Source organism: Pinus tabuliformis, chromosome 3_1 (genome assembly GCF_031772625.1).
Source record: "Pinus tabuliformis cultivar Carrire ecotype Pingquan chromosome 3_1, CPIR1, whole genome shotgun sequence".
Lineage (NCBI taxonomy): Eukaryota > Viridiplantae > Streptophyta > Pinopsida > Pinales > Pinaceae > Pinus > Pinus tabuliformis.
In genome coordinates this window covers 408617281-408633936 of record NC_142301.1, presented here as the reverse complement: position 1 = coordinate 408633936, position 16656 = coordinate 408617281, and the positions used below count along the sequence as shown (strand labels likewise).

The 16656-nt window shown below is 36.6% G+C and overlaps 1 protein-coding gene across 2 annotated transcripts in view; it reads left to right on the top strand.

Annotated features, from left to right (window-relative positions):
• The first annotated feature begins 298 nt into the window (after window positions 1–298).
• The window catches only part of LOC149187475 (uncharacterized), an 85926-nt gene continuing 69568 nt past the window's right edge, over window positions 299–16656 (top strand). The window contains exons 1-2 of one of the 2 annotated variants that reach the window (XM_089411382.1): window positions 299–897; window positions 4672–4912. In XM_089411382.1, coding sequence (XP_089267508.1) covers window positions 432–897; window positions 4672–4912 — 707 coding nt within the window. In that variant the 5' untranslated portion in view covers window positions 299–431. The remainder of the gene's footprint in view (window positions 898–4671; window positions 4913–16656) is intronic. The other variant, XM_089411381.1, reaches the window with a different exon arrangement.

Genomic DNA, 16656 nt, shown 5'->3' with positions numbered 1-16656 from the left:
AATAGATTATCCCAAGAGCTAGCTGCTAGAATATTTGCATAACTTCCATTGTTGTCTTTGAAAACCTCACATTCTAAAATAAAATGCTTTTTGATCAAATCTTGAGATACAAACTTTTCCTCAAATTTTACACTAAAAAAAATTTTGCGCATCCAGAAATTACTTAATAGACCTAGGATTAAAATGTATCTAAATCACTTGCACATCCAGAAATTGCTTAATAAACCTAGAATTAAAATGTATCTAAATCACTATTAAACCAAATCCATGTGAACGTGACCAAAGCTTAACCCATCTCGTCCATTACATTGCGCCCAATACCGAAGAGGCTAACCAAAATTTGAATCTCTTACGAGCAAGAAACTATGGAGAGTACAAAAAGTAGAGGAAATGGCATGAAAATGCAATCATAAACCCTGAAACCCTCAACGATGTATGACAGAGAAGCCATGGCCATGGCGAGCGACCTGGAAGTAAAACCAGAAGAGCTCCGCACAGAAGGCGAAACGAAGACGGACCATATCGCGCAAACCCTGAGCGATGAATGGGTTAAAGTCTTAACAAATTCCGTTTCCAGCTGTGGCACTGAAAAGATCCTCGAAGAAGACTGGAATTGTTCATCGGCTCATTCAATTCTCTCCTTCAAAGGTGGACGCTCGCGAATAAGGTATGTTAGAGATGAGTTGCTGGATTTACAGTTCTATGGGATGGAGGAACAGCTGTGTAGATGGAACGAGATAATGAATTGTTCAGGGTGCATTGATGCTGAACTCCACGATATGGAGAAAACCGTTGAGAATGAGCGGAAACCGCGCCGAAGGAACGTAGACAGACGCAAGAGAACCCGCAAAAATGAAGAGGCCTCAAAAGGGGCGAAACCTTCTCATACAGCCCCTGGTATGCATTTTTTTATTATTTTACTTTACTTCTATACAAAAATAAATTCATAGATGCATCGAACCAGCATTGGTTCACCGGTGAGGTTGACAGAGTGTTAAACTGTCCACCAAGGTGCCATGCTTGCTGTGTTCTGTCGCACTTATATGGCATGATTTGCAAAGGGATGATATAGCATGTTGGAGTTCTTTTTCTACCTGGAAAAAAATTAACTTGCCGGTGGATTTTCTCGATGTTATAATTTCAGAGTGTTTGGCAGTATCCGTGATCAGTGTTCTTTTTTGGCCTCAAATGCTCGAAGATCAGTTGCTCATGATTCTCCTATGCATGCCATAATCACGCAGCCAGGTCCTTGCAGCCATGGACGTTCTCTGGAAGATATCATCAAACAGTTCGTTCGATCCTCCTTAATGATTTGATTCCGCGATAGACACCTCCTTCTCCTCACCCTCTACCTGTTCCTCCTGTCCTATGGACATCTAGTTGATCTCTGGCACTACTCCCTCTTTTTTTGACTTAATATTTAGTTCTTGTATTTAGGGCGTTATCTTGTTTTTTCCTTGTTTTATGCTTTCAAAGAAGCGTAGGGAACCTCTAGAGATTGGCATCAGTGTTTGTACTTCCTATTCTGATTGACTTACATTTTGGTCATTTGTTGGCATTGATAAGATTATTTTTGAGAAATACGTCTTATAGTATGGAGTTTTTTGGATAAGCTACTGTGCTACAATGGGAGTATTTATGCCATTAAAGGCACCCAGGACTTACCGCTGACATCATCCATACTCACTTGGGGGTTTTGAATTGGGTCTCTGCCTTAGACCCGATCACCTCGCTGCTTGCCGCTACACCACACACCCATGGGAGATTTTTTGATGTAATATTTAGTTATGTATTTCATGTTCTTAGGACATCCATACAGATTGGAATCGGGGATGTTGTACTTCCTAGCCCTATTGATCTCTTGTTTGGTCATTGTTGCAGAATTATCTTATCTTAGTTTGGTTATTTTTTATCATTAATAAAATTATCTTATCTCAGTAGACCATCCAGCATGCTTCACAATAATATGCTAGTTTTGTTACCATTATATGTCAAACAAATATTTTTATCTCACATAGATTTCAATAGTCCTGATATGATTCTATTGTAGAAAATCTACGAAATTCTGATCTGCTAATATAAACAATCTGAAATATATATATATATATATATATATATATATATTTATTTATTTATTTATTTTTTATTTATTTATTTTCTATTTTTTTTATAAACACAAAATTTCTCTACTAAACTTTGCAGCAGAATAGGAACAGAAATAAATCACAGTCACACAGTAGCAAAACACAATATTTTTTCTAGGGAACCCAACTGGGAAAACCCTCTGCTTGCTTGAGAATTTTATTGAAGAAATTTGAGCAATAGATCTCTTACAAATACAACTTGTTTCAATCTGAAAACAATCTTGTTTTCCTGCCTTGAACCAGGCTTGAAACCCTTGCAAGATTGCTGATCCTTGCCTCCTAAATTTATGTGCACAAGCTTCTCTTGGCACACCTTTCTCTCACAAGCTCCACACATAAACCTGTGCAACCTTCTCACAAAACCGTGAGCTCTATTATCTTGTCTCACCAACTCGTGTTCACAAGACAATGAATCAAATCGTGCCTTTGTGCCTTCTTTTAAAGCAATTCGAATGGCTAAGTTTAGTGAGTTTCTGATTAAGGAGTTTGGTTTTGTGATTGATTGAGTTAGCATGAGTTAACTGCTCATGTAACTAGTCCTATCTCAAATCAAGGACTTGAGACTCAAAAACATGTTCAATTAACTCGCACTAGAAGACTAATAACTCGGCCTTCCACTTTAATACATCAGGTAACTGCTTCTAAAGTCGTCCTGATTTTTAGGAATGATTCCTAAATTTTGGGAAATCGTCCTAAATTATAGGAAAGTCGAGCATGCCAAGGAGATACTCATTGTGATTCCTTTGATTAATGCACAAATCAAGGAACCCTTTCTCGCTATTATTTTCAACATTTATTTGTCAAAATTTAAACATGGGAAGCAAGCAGATTTATGGCACTCCCTAGTAATGTAATAAAAGCCTAAGCGGCTATTAGTACTAGGGTTAGAATTAATATTAGAGTTATGATTTATGTTTGTCTTCTAGTGTCTGCATATGGATCTATGAACATGGTATATGTGCCCATGGTTTTAGTAAATGTTTAGGGTTAGAATTGCTATAAATATCGATGTAATCCTGCTCACAATGGGCTTTGAATGGTTATCTATCATTGCTTCAGTATTTTTATTGGGTTTCCCCCTTGAAGTGTCTAGGATTGTTGCCTTTCTCTCGAATAGGGTGAACAATACAATTTTTGATGTTCCATTGTTGTGCCTCAAGGAGTTTGTGATATATCTGGTGCATATGATTAATGGAGGATGTGGAATGTTAGCAAGTGGTATCCTTAAGGATGGATCACTCCAAAATATTTCCAACGATGGCAGAGTACATAACAGCAGATATAGCTCTATATCTGTAAGTAATAGTATATGTGCTTCAATCTTACAATTAAACCCAACTATAGTTGAGAAGCACTCCAAATCTGTTCTTGATTGGGAAAGTAAAATCTCCACAGCCTTAGGCCTCAGTCTTCTCAGTGAACTTTTAGGCTACCGATATATTTGCTGAGCTTTGAATTTTTTAGTTCAGCAAGATGTTATTGAAAATCACTGTGCTTTAGACAACACGATATTTTGAGATTTCAGATATTGAATACGAGTAAAAGTGTCTACACTGAGGTCAGGATTTATCACCCTGTTCAAGTTAGAATCCCATTCCATATTTTTCCTTATTTGAGAAATGTGGAATGAAATCCCAACATAAAGATATGTCACTGTTGTCAGATAGCCTATATGATGACAACCACGAGCCAATTATGGCTCACAAGGCACGACACTGAAACCACTGGCGCATTAGTACCAGACTGAAGGAGGATGCTATCACATCAATCCAGGTAATGGAACCCCAAGCCCACCTTCCAGATTGGCAAAGCCTTTGGTGTGGGTAAATGCCTTATAAACCATCTCTGTTTAGTAGAGAATAACTTTAAGGTGAGTCTCCTCATTCCAATTTTAATCTGCTGGCCCAGTGTATGAATTCTACAATTATTGCTCCAACAGTGTGCATATGAAAGCAATTTTCAAAAGTACTAGACTTTGACAAATGACTACTAACTTCTAAGATGGTTGTTAGCTTTTGCAGAGATAACTTTTCTTCATGATATTTAGCTGTTTTTCATTAATAACACAAATTCTTTACCACAGGGATATGGTATTTCGGTTTGCATCTGACTGAAACTTCATAACTCTTTGTTTCCCTGTGCAGAGTTATGTTTGAGACCGTAGTCTCACCTGATCAAAATCAAAATCAATTGTTGCTTAGCTCTCTCAAACTATGACAGTGTTTTGATTTCTAATTCAATACCATCACGAGGTTCATTACAGACATCTACAAGAAATGTTATGTTTTGTAGTTTAAATATCTATAGTTTGTTTGTGTTATGTAACTGTTCTTAATTGTCACTTTTCTTTTGTTCAAGGATACATTTCTCTCAGCATTAGTGTTCTATATATCCTCCCTGAATGATTAATATGTATAAAATAAGCAACACATCAGAAGCCCTTGCCTTTACTTACCCATCTCCATCAGAACATCCATGCCGATGTGCCAATGAGTATCTTATAGTTTTTTCAAAATTTATTTTGTAGGTCCATTGCTGCTAATAAAATCAAACGAACAGTGCTATGAAGAGCTACCTTTTCAAATTTCAGAAAGCAATATTGAAAACATTCAACAAAGTAGTGATCTTCCATATGAGGAGCAGGATGATTTTGACGATAGTGAGGATGAGTTTGATAGTCTCCTGAAACCTGCATTCCTTGTTGAAGGAGAGCCTGACTTTGATTCTGGACCACCTCAGGATGGACTTGAATATCTTCGACGAGTCAAGTATGTAAATGATAAGATCTCCTTAGCCTTTCTTATATATTTATCTTAAATGGAAGTATTTCCTAAAATTGTAGAAGTATTAGCTGGTTGGTTCTTTAATCTGTTCAAGGATGTTTTGTGTTGAAAAGTGTAACTAAGTTTGGTGTTCATAATGACATGTGTAATTATGATTTTATGCAATTGATGTAAAGAAGAAAATAAAACTATTTTTGTAATGCTTGTCTCATGGGTTTCATGAGCAAGGAATTTTATTTTTAGTTAAGGCTCCCATTGTGAGCCTTTAGGGTTAGTCATCAAGTCATAAAGTTCATTGAGTCAATGTCAAAGTTTGAAGACCCTTATTGGGCATGTTACATATGTAAATGAGTCATTAAGAAACCCTCCAAGACCAAGCTCAAGCACCTCCTTCAAGTCGGCCTAAAGATATCTCTAGAAAGGCATGTCGGCCTTGTCACTAGGAGATGTCGACTTATTTACATGGGCAGAACACTATAAATAGGGCAGCTCAACCTCCACTTGAAGACAATAATTTCGGTCAAGCAATCTGCAATAGGAAGGAGAGCGAAGATCACAAGGAGCAGTCTCATAACCAGCGAAGTGAAAGGAAAGAAGAGCGAAGAAGTCTAGCATTGTTTTGGGTATTTTCTCTTCACACGTGTGGCAAAAATTAGGGTTTTTGCAGTAGGGCTATAACAGTCCCTAGAGAAACTACTAAGGAAGTCACCTATCATCATTCTTGTTGGCCGAAGCCTTAAGAAGAAGTCTCCAAGCTAAGCGAAGGAAGAAAGCATCTCAAATCTCCCTCTATCAACTCACACGTGCGGAATTGCAGAGGTACAAGCAGGCTGAAGATTGCAGGTCTGTGGATTTCAGAGTAGCCGAGATTAGCAGTGAAGGAAGGCAGTTTGACTAGTGTTGACTTGGTCAAGAAGAAGAAGCTAGAAAGAAGGGTTTGTGACTTGGTCTTGGAAAGGTTATGTCAAGGGTCTTGTTCTTGGTCTTGGTATTTGTCAATTGAAATCTCTATAAGAAGAAGAATTCGTTTAGGTTTTCCTCTCAAGGTGGAGAGGTTTTGGCCCTCACTGATTGCCTATATTCTGTGTCTCTTGTCTCTCTAATGTTTATGCATTGGTAGTTGTTTGATGAAGAAGAACACAATAAATAATTTAAGTAAAGAGAAGATTCTAACCTAAAGAAGTAAAAAGCATTCACAAACAGTTACAATTAGTAGAGAAATCACCTAATCTTGATGTCCTAGATTTCTCAACATGGTATCAGAGCTAAGGTGACAAAGTCAAGGAAGGACATCTTATCAAGGGACACTCAAGGATCAAATGTCGAGAAAGACATCAAAGCAGATCTAAGAAGATCATCTTGGAGTCAAGATCTACAAAGAAATATCAAAACCCTAGATCGAAGAAGAAGTCTGCACCAACAAGAAGTCTTGGAATCCTCATGTCATCTCAAGGGACCACAGAGACCCTACTCAAATTGAAGGACTTATAAATCAATTTTCTTACTAGAGAAACAAGATCAAGGACGTTGTCATCATCTTCAGAAGTTCTAAGGCAATTTCCTCTCGTTGAAGCAAGGACCCTACCATTAAAGAAGATCATCCAAGAAGTCATCATTATCAACAAGGACAACTCAATCAAAGGATCTAAAGTGATCTCCTTCTCTGTGAAGTCAAGGATCACTCTTGAAGAGATCTATCTTCATCAAGGATAAGTTCTCTATCATCTATATTATCATCAAATTCAAGGAGGCAGCGAGTGGAAGAAGCATCTTCACAAGTAATTATATTTATGTCTGAATCTGTCAAAATGTCTTTTTGCAAGGAAAGCAACAAATTGGTTGGGGCTTCAAACTATCTTGCATTGAAGAAGAGGACAGATCTGAATCTCATTGAAAATGAGGTTATGGATCATGTCAAAGGATCTATCACCAAACCAACGAAAGAAGATACTCAAGCGCTTGCAAAGTTTATGAAGGGAGAAGTGAGGGCTCAAAGGATTCTCATAGAATCCATCAAGGATTCCCTCATTCCATATGTATCTAAACTTGACACCTCAAAAGAAATATATAACAAATTGGTAGAGTTGTTTTCTATAAGTACTGCAGGAGAAGTTATCTCTCTAAGGCAAGAACTTTAGAAGCTAAGGATATTGAAAGAATAACCTCATACTTTATGGGGATATTTGAAATAAGGGATCAACTTCAAGATCTGGGTGAAATAATGTTTGACAAGGAGATGACCACTGTAGTACTAAATGCCCTACCAAGAGCACTGGGGGAACTTTACTTCAAGCATTTATGGGAAGAAAGAAGCTACTCCATTCCAGGATTTATGGTCACTATGCAAAATTGAAGAAAATAGGTTGAAGGCTAAAACTGACGTGGGATCAAGTGATCAAATTCAAGCATATGCTGCTATGACAAAGAAAAGAGGAAAATCTAGGAAATTTGGTGCTCAGAAAAAGCGAAGGAACATGGCTAAGATTCAATGTTATGGATGTCAAGAATATGGGCATTACAAAAGAGATTGTCTAAGCTCAAGAAGGACAATAATGAAAAAGGTAGAGAAGAAGCCCAGATCACCGAAGAAGTGGAGGAAGCTGAAAATAAGCAATCCAAGAAAGAGGAAGTAAAAGATCTCTAATATGATTGAGATAATCTTCCTCACCTAGTTCTTTTCAAGTTCCCGTTTTCAAGTTTTCTGTTGTAAGATATGGTTATCATGAATCACCAAGGAAAATGATAGGATGCATCATGGTATCATAAAAGCATTAAAAGCAAGAGCACATGACATCATCATAGAGAAGCATGAAAGATAGCTGAAGTCTAAGGCAGTCACCCATGAAAGGAGATAGCTCTTGGAAATCTCATTAGTAACATAAGTGGTATTTATGGGAAAAGGAAGAAAAAGTCATCTAGTACAAAGCTCATCATACATCAGTCAAAAGGAAACATCGGCTGGATGAGGATACTCAAGATCCTCTATTGGAATCTTCATTAGAAGGTTCACCAATCAAAATGAAGCAAGGATTTCATTAAGAATTCCATCTTGTGGAATTCATGGGATGATGGCACGATGACAAAGGAGGTGAAGCAGATCAAGGGATTGAAGTTCTTTCAATCAAGGAATCCACTGAAAGGAAGTCTAAGATGACCTAAATGAAAATGAGGTATGTATGCTTGTACTCGGTATTATAGAGTCATGTCATATGGTTGCAGGTAGCATGGATAAATGCTCTATCTCGAGAGCATGATCATAAGAAAGGATCTCCTCCTTTGAAAGGATGTAGGAAGGCATGGGTCACACATTCTCTAGATGAAATCAACATAATATGTCCTCATATAAAATATGAGGTGGTTGACAAATTTGAGGAACTATGACTGAAAGTTCCTAGAAGAAAATGTGTGAAGAGAGAAAGGAAGAGATCATGAAGTATGCAACTATGGAAAATGCAATCAACATTCGAGGATTGAGAGATTTGACTAGGATATCTCCATGAAAGATATGAAGACTTTGATGAAGTTTGAAAAAGAAAGAGACCCTTGACAGTACATATCTTTTGGAGATATGTCAATGTGTATGCAGGATGCTGATGCGAACTAGAAGATGTCATGATGAAAGACCATCACAAAGGTGATTTTGATTTAATGTTCATTCCTTTATTTTTGAATGATATATGGATGGGCTTATGCAGGGATGTCAAGGGAAGATCTATGGATATCTTCCACCCATGATGTCCATGTAGTAGGATGAAAGATCCTTAAGGAAACATGGCATGAAGAAGGCAGCGTGGCATGAAGGAAGGCCAGATATGAACTGATGGATCACTTTTCGATGAAAGGAATAATGACATGACTGACACATGGATGAAAGTGATGGATGGTTTGTGCCCTACGAAGCCCTAAAACATGAAGACTCCTGAATAAAGAAAAGAAGTTCATGACATCGCGAGGAGTTCTTCAAGTAGTTGGTCGTCCCATCATCTCCACCTAAGGTGCTACTGTAGGTCCCTAGCTAAGAGGGAGCCTGGAAAACAAGTTTCTAACTTGGAAGAAACTTGGAAGAAACTTCGAAGCAAATTCCTAAGCCAAGAGGGAGCTTAGGTACATTCCTTCTGTAGGAATGAGTACATTCCTTCATTTGAATAGGTATGTCCTCCCTAAGTTGAGAGGGAGAGATAAACACATCATTCTTGTCTTCACTTGGGAAGACAAAATGGAGGATTGAGTAAACATCTAGCATCCGATGCTCTTTGAGGATAAGTTAGGGCATCCAAGATAAGAGTAGTCGCAGAGGACCGATATTTTTTGAGGACTGAGAATCCAAGATAAGAATAGTCTTGATGGAACATACTCTAAGTGAACCCGGGTGGGGTATGTTCTGAGAGAGACAATGATGAGAATGTCTATACACCATTGGTCTCGCCAGCATTGAGCTCTGATCTCGTGGAGAGATAGAGCTGTTAGTCAAGGCCTTGCTATGGGACAATGCTGGTTGATATGATGTTATACAGATGGGTTACCAATCCGACTCTTCTTATGAGAATTCTTCAGAATGAGAATGTCCAAGTACCTTGTATGGATAATGAATACCTCCCTAGTTAAGAGGGAGTGTTGAAAAGTGTAACTAGGTTCGGACTTCATAATGACATGTGTAATTATGATTTTATACAATTGATGTAAAGAAGAAAATAAAATCATTTTTGTAATGTTGGTCTCATGGGTTTCATGAGCAAGGAATTTTATTTTTAGTTAAGGCTCCCATTGTGAGCCTTTAGGGTTAGTCATCAAGTTCATTGAGTCAATGTCAAAGTTTGAAGACCATTATTGGACATGTTACATATGTAAATGAGTCATTAAGAAACCTTTGAAGACTAGTATTGGGCATGTTACATATGTAAATGAGTCATTTTTAGAGAATTGCTTTTTTAGGACAACAATGAATTGTTTAATGTCAAATCAACATCTAATATCTTAAACAATTATGAATTGACTATCTTCTCAAATTGTGTCCATAATAGAGATGCAAAGTAGGGTTATGATTAGACTTTAAGTAATGTATGACAGTGACATGAGTTGTGGATTTATGCCAAAGATTATCTTACCATTGTGTTTATTTAATTGCAAATCAATTTGACAAAAATGATGGAGCAAGGGCTAGAAAAATATGCACTAGGAAGCCAAAGGGCTCGAAGAGGCTTGTTGGATTAGCAAACCAAAAACTTTCACCTTTGGATCTACATGAAACCTTTGCCAAAACTGTGATTTTTGAAGTGATTGCTCCTCCAAAGTCTGCCCTTGACTTAAGTGAGCCTTTTAGGCTTGCTGTCTAGGCAAAGATGATAAGAAGGGGCATGCTTTAGGTTGATGAGTAGATTTGAGGCTGCATTTACAGAGATGGGAGGCAACACAGACGAGGAGGGTAATGAGGGAAGATAAGGGGGAGTGTAGGAAGGATAAGGGATGAGGAGGCCACGACAAGGATGAAAAAGCCTGTGGAGGGTTGCGATAGAGGAGAAAAAGGTAAGGAAAAGGCTGTTGAGGGTTGAAAATGAGAAAGGAGGCTGCAACAAGGAGGGATAAGGCCTGCAGCCAAGTTTAGGAGGTTATCAGCCTACAACAGGTTTGAAAGAGTAATGCGACAGACCTGGGAAGAAGATGAGGGGCAACAAAGGAAAAAGCTAGGCTTGAGAGCTGTCCTTGGCCTAAAAAAGGAATTTTTCACCATAAACCCTCTAAAAAAAATTTTAAATTTCACTCCAAATTTGTATATTTGCTGCAAAATCGATCTCAGAAATTTAATGAAATCTTAGATTTGAAATTTTACTGAATGATCTTATCATTTCATCCTTGCAAACAAAATTTGAGACAAGATCTTGCCCTCCAAGGCCTAGATCTGTTTCAAAACCACCAAATCTCCTTGAAAAATCTCAGATCTACACCTGCACAAGTGAAAAACAAAATACCCAAGACCCAATATATACAAAATAGAACTAAAACCCCAAGACCTAGATGTTAGAATTTTAAAATATTCTACAAAAGCTTAAGATCTATACAATTAAATTACAGATCTACCAGATCTGAGGAGTATGAGTCCAACTCTGCTCCCAGATCTGTAGATTTAAGCTCTTTCTAGCCAGATATATCTATTTAGCACAAATTATAAAAGGCGATTAATTAAAAAAATGAGGTACTAGCCCCAAAGATCTTGTAAAAGGAAAATCATATGATAAGTTTAGGAATTTAGATCATGAAGACTCTTCAGATATTATGCCTTGGGGGTCAGCTGGTCCAATCGAGGACTTCCCCAAACGCTCAATTTTTTAAATTCAAATGATTTCTGCACACTTCAGATTAAATTGTTAGATTAATAGAGACGTAAAATAACAATGTAATTTTTCTAGAATTAGAGATACCTGCTAACTCTATTAAATTAAAATGCTATTTTAAACCCAATAAACTATGCAAGATACTTGTGCAATAGATTATTCCTCAAAGGCTATTAACCAACAATTTATAAAAAATAATATTTAACAGAACATTAAAAACAATATTACCATAAGATGCAGGAGAGGAACACCACCATCAATGTAAACCCCAAAGACTTTGCGTTATTATTATTCCAGAAAAGATTACAAGAGAGCTTCAAGAGCAAGTACACGATCCAAAGATTGGATGATTTGTGAGACAAATGACCTCTAATTTATAGATAAATTCTCCAAACAACTAGTTGGCTTAATCCCGGTTAAGGTAATATTTTAATCTTCATTGTCGAAATATTTATTTTTTTGAGGAATTTTCGAATTTATTTTTTAATTCCTTTTTAACTAGCTCAAAATTAATTATTTTGAACTAATTTCCTCTAAAAGTTGACTTTGACTTAACCATCAAGGCCCAAGGGTCCAAAATATCTTGAAATTTTCAATATTCCCTTCGTGGGGGACCTCTAAAAATTAATTTCTCTAGAACCCATGGATTTTTTTGTTTTGGAGAATTTATTTTTCCTAAGATTTAATTTTGACTCTAATTAATTAAATTTATGGCTTAGGATTTTTAATTTATTTTTGCTAGAAAATTTAATTAATTGACACATGAGGGGATTAATTATTTTTTCCAACCCTCTAATATTTTAGCATCATGGCTAAAATATTATTTACATAAGATAATTACATTTAACCCATGAAGGGGGAACACTCGTTCGTTATAGACCCTCAATTATTTACCCAATTCTGCGACTCAAATATGATCTAGTAGACCAAGTGATTTGTAATAAAATAATTTAGCCAATTAGTTAAAATTATTCCCAAATCACTTTACAGAAGACTCGACTAGAACACTAGGACTTACTTAAGATCTTGACGACAAAATCCACCCTAGCTTTGGGGTGAGGCTAGAGGGAAAAACTCTGCCGATCATTTGTGTTTAGAAACACAGATGAATTAGTGAGACAAAAAACCTCCTAGGATGAAAATCGCCATCAAAATAATAGTTTTACCTAGGTTGTTACATACATTATGGTTTTACTAAAATCATTTACATTACAAACATGCAGAATGGGTTTACAAATTTGACAAACTGTCGACTAATGATGAATCTTGGATGATCTAAACACTGGAACATGTTGAAATTCCTTTTGCGAAAAAATGGGTGTACTGCTATAGGGTAGTTGACATGGAGTGGTCAACAAACCCCATTCCCAAACCAACCTTGAATGTGATGAGGCGCTCAGATGGGAATAAAAGACGCCCTGCACTTCTAAAATTAACTTGTCCTTTTTAGCACCATCAAAGAAACTTCATGGAGAGGATTTGTCAATATATATGTCTCCTGTCTACCATGGTTGTCTTATCTTTGAAGATATTTTGCATTCACGAAAAATACCATAGACCTGATTGTAAACCTTGGAAGTAAGAACTTGTTTGCCTTCAAAGATCTGGGCATCACATGCCAACCAAATACCCCATATAGCAGGGCATAGAATTGCCATAAAAACTTTATTTCATATTTTTGAAACCAAGATCTACAATGTTCTTCCATCGAAGTACCTCTTCAAGCATTGACCATTCTAGTTGTTTTTTCTAGATCTTTCTGCAAATATTGAGCATATGGACAATGAATAACTAAATGAGTAATTGTGTCCACATTCCTCATGCTAGGTCCCTATCTTCCTCTTTTGTGTAATCCTTCCCATGTTGGAACCTTATTTCTGATTGTGTGCCATAGGAAGATTCTTGTTTCTTAGGTGTCTTTATTTTTTGTATTTTATTCCAACATCACATTTCTTCTTGACCAAAAATATCCATTAGAGATATATAACCTAACTATATAGTGGACGTACTTGTAACACTATGTTGTCAGGAAACGTGGGTTTGGACGGGGATGGGGACGGGAATGGGAATGGTTACTTTGTTTTTTGAAACAGGGTGCGTGGGATCTTCGGGGGTGTATTATAATTTATATATATAATATATAAATATTATATTCTATAAATTATAATATATATGAATTTGTATATTTTTCAACTTTAAACAAGAAAACTAAAATATTTATGATTTAAACTTTAAATATTTAAACATGCACATCATTGAACATTCAACATTCACATTGAAATTTAAAAATTTCTAGTTTGATATCAAGTGCAAATTGGAGTTTACATATTAATAAGAATCATGATATATGTCCATTGTCATACTACATTCAAAATTTGCCATAAGGCATCTCCAAATATAAACTAGGAAATTTTAAAATACTAAAATAAAACTAGCTAATAGTGAACAATGGCTTCCTCAAGCCATGTCATCAACATCACTCAAATCTTCAGGTAGCATGCTCTCTAGGTAGGAATGACTCTCATCTTGAGACTCCTGCTCATGCATAGCAACTGGAGGTAGCTCAATAAGCCCATCTGGTTGTATCTCCTCGTCCACACACATAACATCATCTGTGTATTGGTCCCATCTCTTGAAAGGACGCTCCTTGTACCTAGGGTCTTTTTGAGATATGAGACGAAGTGTGCTATGAATGTACACTATGTTCTCTGCCTTCTTTGAGCCCAACCTATTCCTCTTTATTGAATGGTTAAAGGCATAAGTACTCCAATTCCTCTCGCAAGATGAAGAACTAGCTACCTGGAATATTGGTCCCATCTCTTCAAAGGACACTCCTTGTACCTAGGGTCTTTTCGAGATATGAGACAAAGTGTGCTATGAATGTACACTATGTTCTTTGCCTTCTTTGAGCCCAACCTATTCCTCTTTATTGAATGGTTAAAGGCATAAGTACTCCAATTCCTCTTGCAAGATGAAGAACTAGCTACCTGGAATATTAGGGGAAGCCTATTAAATTAATTAAAAATTTAAAAATAAAAACTAAAATGAACCCCAATGAACCCTGATTTTGGGGTTCCATGTACCCATCATCGGGGTTCTTTGTACCCGTCAAGACAAAAGGACCCAATTTTTTTAATGGAGAACTCAGTTCTTCATAGAAGAATCTGATTCTTATGGGTTCTTCTCAGAAGCACTCCTACCCGAATTCGGTACTTGGGGACGAGAACCCCACTCCCAGGTTCGCGAACCCGTGCAACATAGTTGTAACATTATTTTTAGCTCGCATCAAGGAATCCTTTGAATCTTTCCATTCACCGCCCAAATTGATAGACTATGTTGATTCCCAACCCCACTGCCAAACATTTGTATCATTAATATGCACAATTTGATGTAAAGTAAAAATACTTCCTTTTTCTGTGAAAAATGGTTTATCAGATTAGGACCTAGAATAATTTGTTTAGCACATCCCATAATTGGATTTAAGCCAATCCTTACATTCTTCCCATTGCCAATCTTCCATGTAAAGGAGTTTCCAATGATAGGAAAGGCTAGTGCCATGGCTTTCTAGTGATTTGAAACATTCTTAATACTTTTCTAAGTATTCATTATCTAGTCCAACTATCCAATAAAGATGCAGTGTCTGCATACTTCTTGAATCTTAATAATTAATATATTTCTGAAGACTTTCCTTTGTAACGAGATTCCAACGACCTTTGCAACCGAGCCTTTGAAATACTGTATTTGTTTCAAACCCTCATCTTCCTTGTTTTGGGGAAGAGCTATGGACTAATAACAGGCCCAAGGAATCCCACCATCTTCACCTTTACCACTTCATAAGAAATTGCAAGAGAGCTTTCTAATTCTTTCAAGCACTCCCTTTGGGATCCAAGCTTGAGAATGCCAATACACGGGGATGGCTTCTAAGACAACTTTGTCAAGGGTTAATCTGCACATCTTGAGAACTATCTGTTACACAAGAAATTAATCGTTTTTTCTATTTTGCTCAACAACAATCTGTAAGCACCTTTTCTGTATCCATTTGTATTGAGAATGAAACCTAGGTATTTGAATTTCTTTTGTAAATCAAAGCCTAAAAGGAAACAATGCCTTCAGGAGTCCTTTGGAGTTCACATTCAAACTAGTGTTGAAAATATCTTGTTGGTGAAAATATCATCGAGGGCCTAGAAAAGAAAATATTGGGAACATTGGAAAAATATCGGGAAAAAAATACAAAAATAATGAAAAAAGTAAAAGAAAATCACATTTATGCACCTCTGCGGGCGAATGCTATTTTCATTTGTTGTGCAGTAATATCGTGATTTTTTTGGGGATGAAAACATCATGGTATTTGTGGGTGATATTATTGTTTCAGTGCAAAAATTGGTACATCGCGATGCTTGTAGCAGTGATTCAAACCATTGAAACTAATGTATGACTTTTGTACATTCATCTCCATAGCCACAACCACACAATAGAGATTGAGAAGTTTCTGAATTTTCTAGCTTCCCTCTTTAGACCATCAAAGAACAATAATATATCATCGACAAATCATAAATGAGTTAGAAGAACATAATTTTTTAGTTTGACCCCTTTTAAGAATGCTGATTGTTTTTAAATTTCTCGACAGAGCCCTTCTTTGACCAACAAAAATAGAAGGGGTAAGAGTGGACAGCCTTGTTTCACACCCTTTGTAGGATTGAAGAAGACAAAGGCCGCTCCATTGATGAACATAACATAAGAGGTAGTTGTGACACATCCCATAATTCACTTGATTGCCAGATAATTGAGCCCCATATGTATTAACATCATTCTGACATATAACTAGTTTGTCATGTCATTTTATTTGAAAAGGTCCAACTTGATAATCAAAGCTGTCATATTTCTGGATTTTATTTTGTGCGGGCCTTTTTGATTAAATCTTATGGCTTCATGAATTTGCTCGCCAACTAGGAACCCAAATTGTTTAGGAGAGGTTACCTCCAAAAAGGCTTCATTCATGTTGGAAAATGGAACTAGGTTCGGTCTTCATTAGTGCACTTGAAGACAAAATGTAATTTATTTGTCAAAAGAAAGTGAAAATAATTTTATTATTAAATTGAATTGACTTATTAAAGCATGGGTTTCATGCTTGGGTCAATTATAGGTCAAGCCTCCATTGTAGGCTTTAGGTTATTGTCAAAGTCATTGTTTGACTCCTCCATCAAGTCATCCTCTTTAGCAAAGCCATCTACTCATCAAAATCTTCAAGACAACCTCTTCAAAGTCGACCTCAAAAGAATTATTATCAAAAGAACACATATCAACTCAATTCAAAGACACACCTCTTCATGATACATGTCGGCTCATTTAGGATGGATGAACCACTATATATACCAGCCTAGGATCATCGCATTACACCAA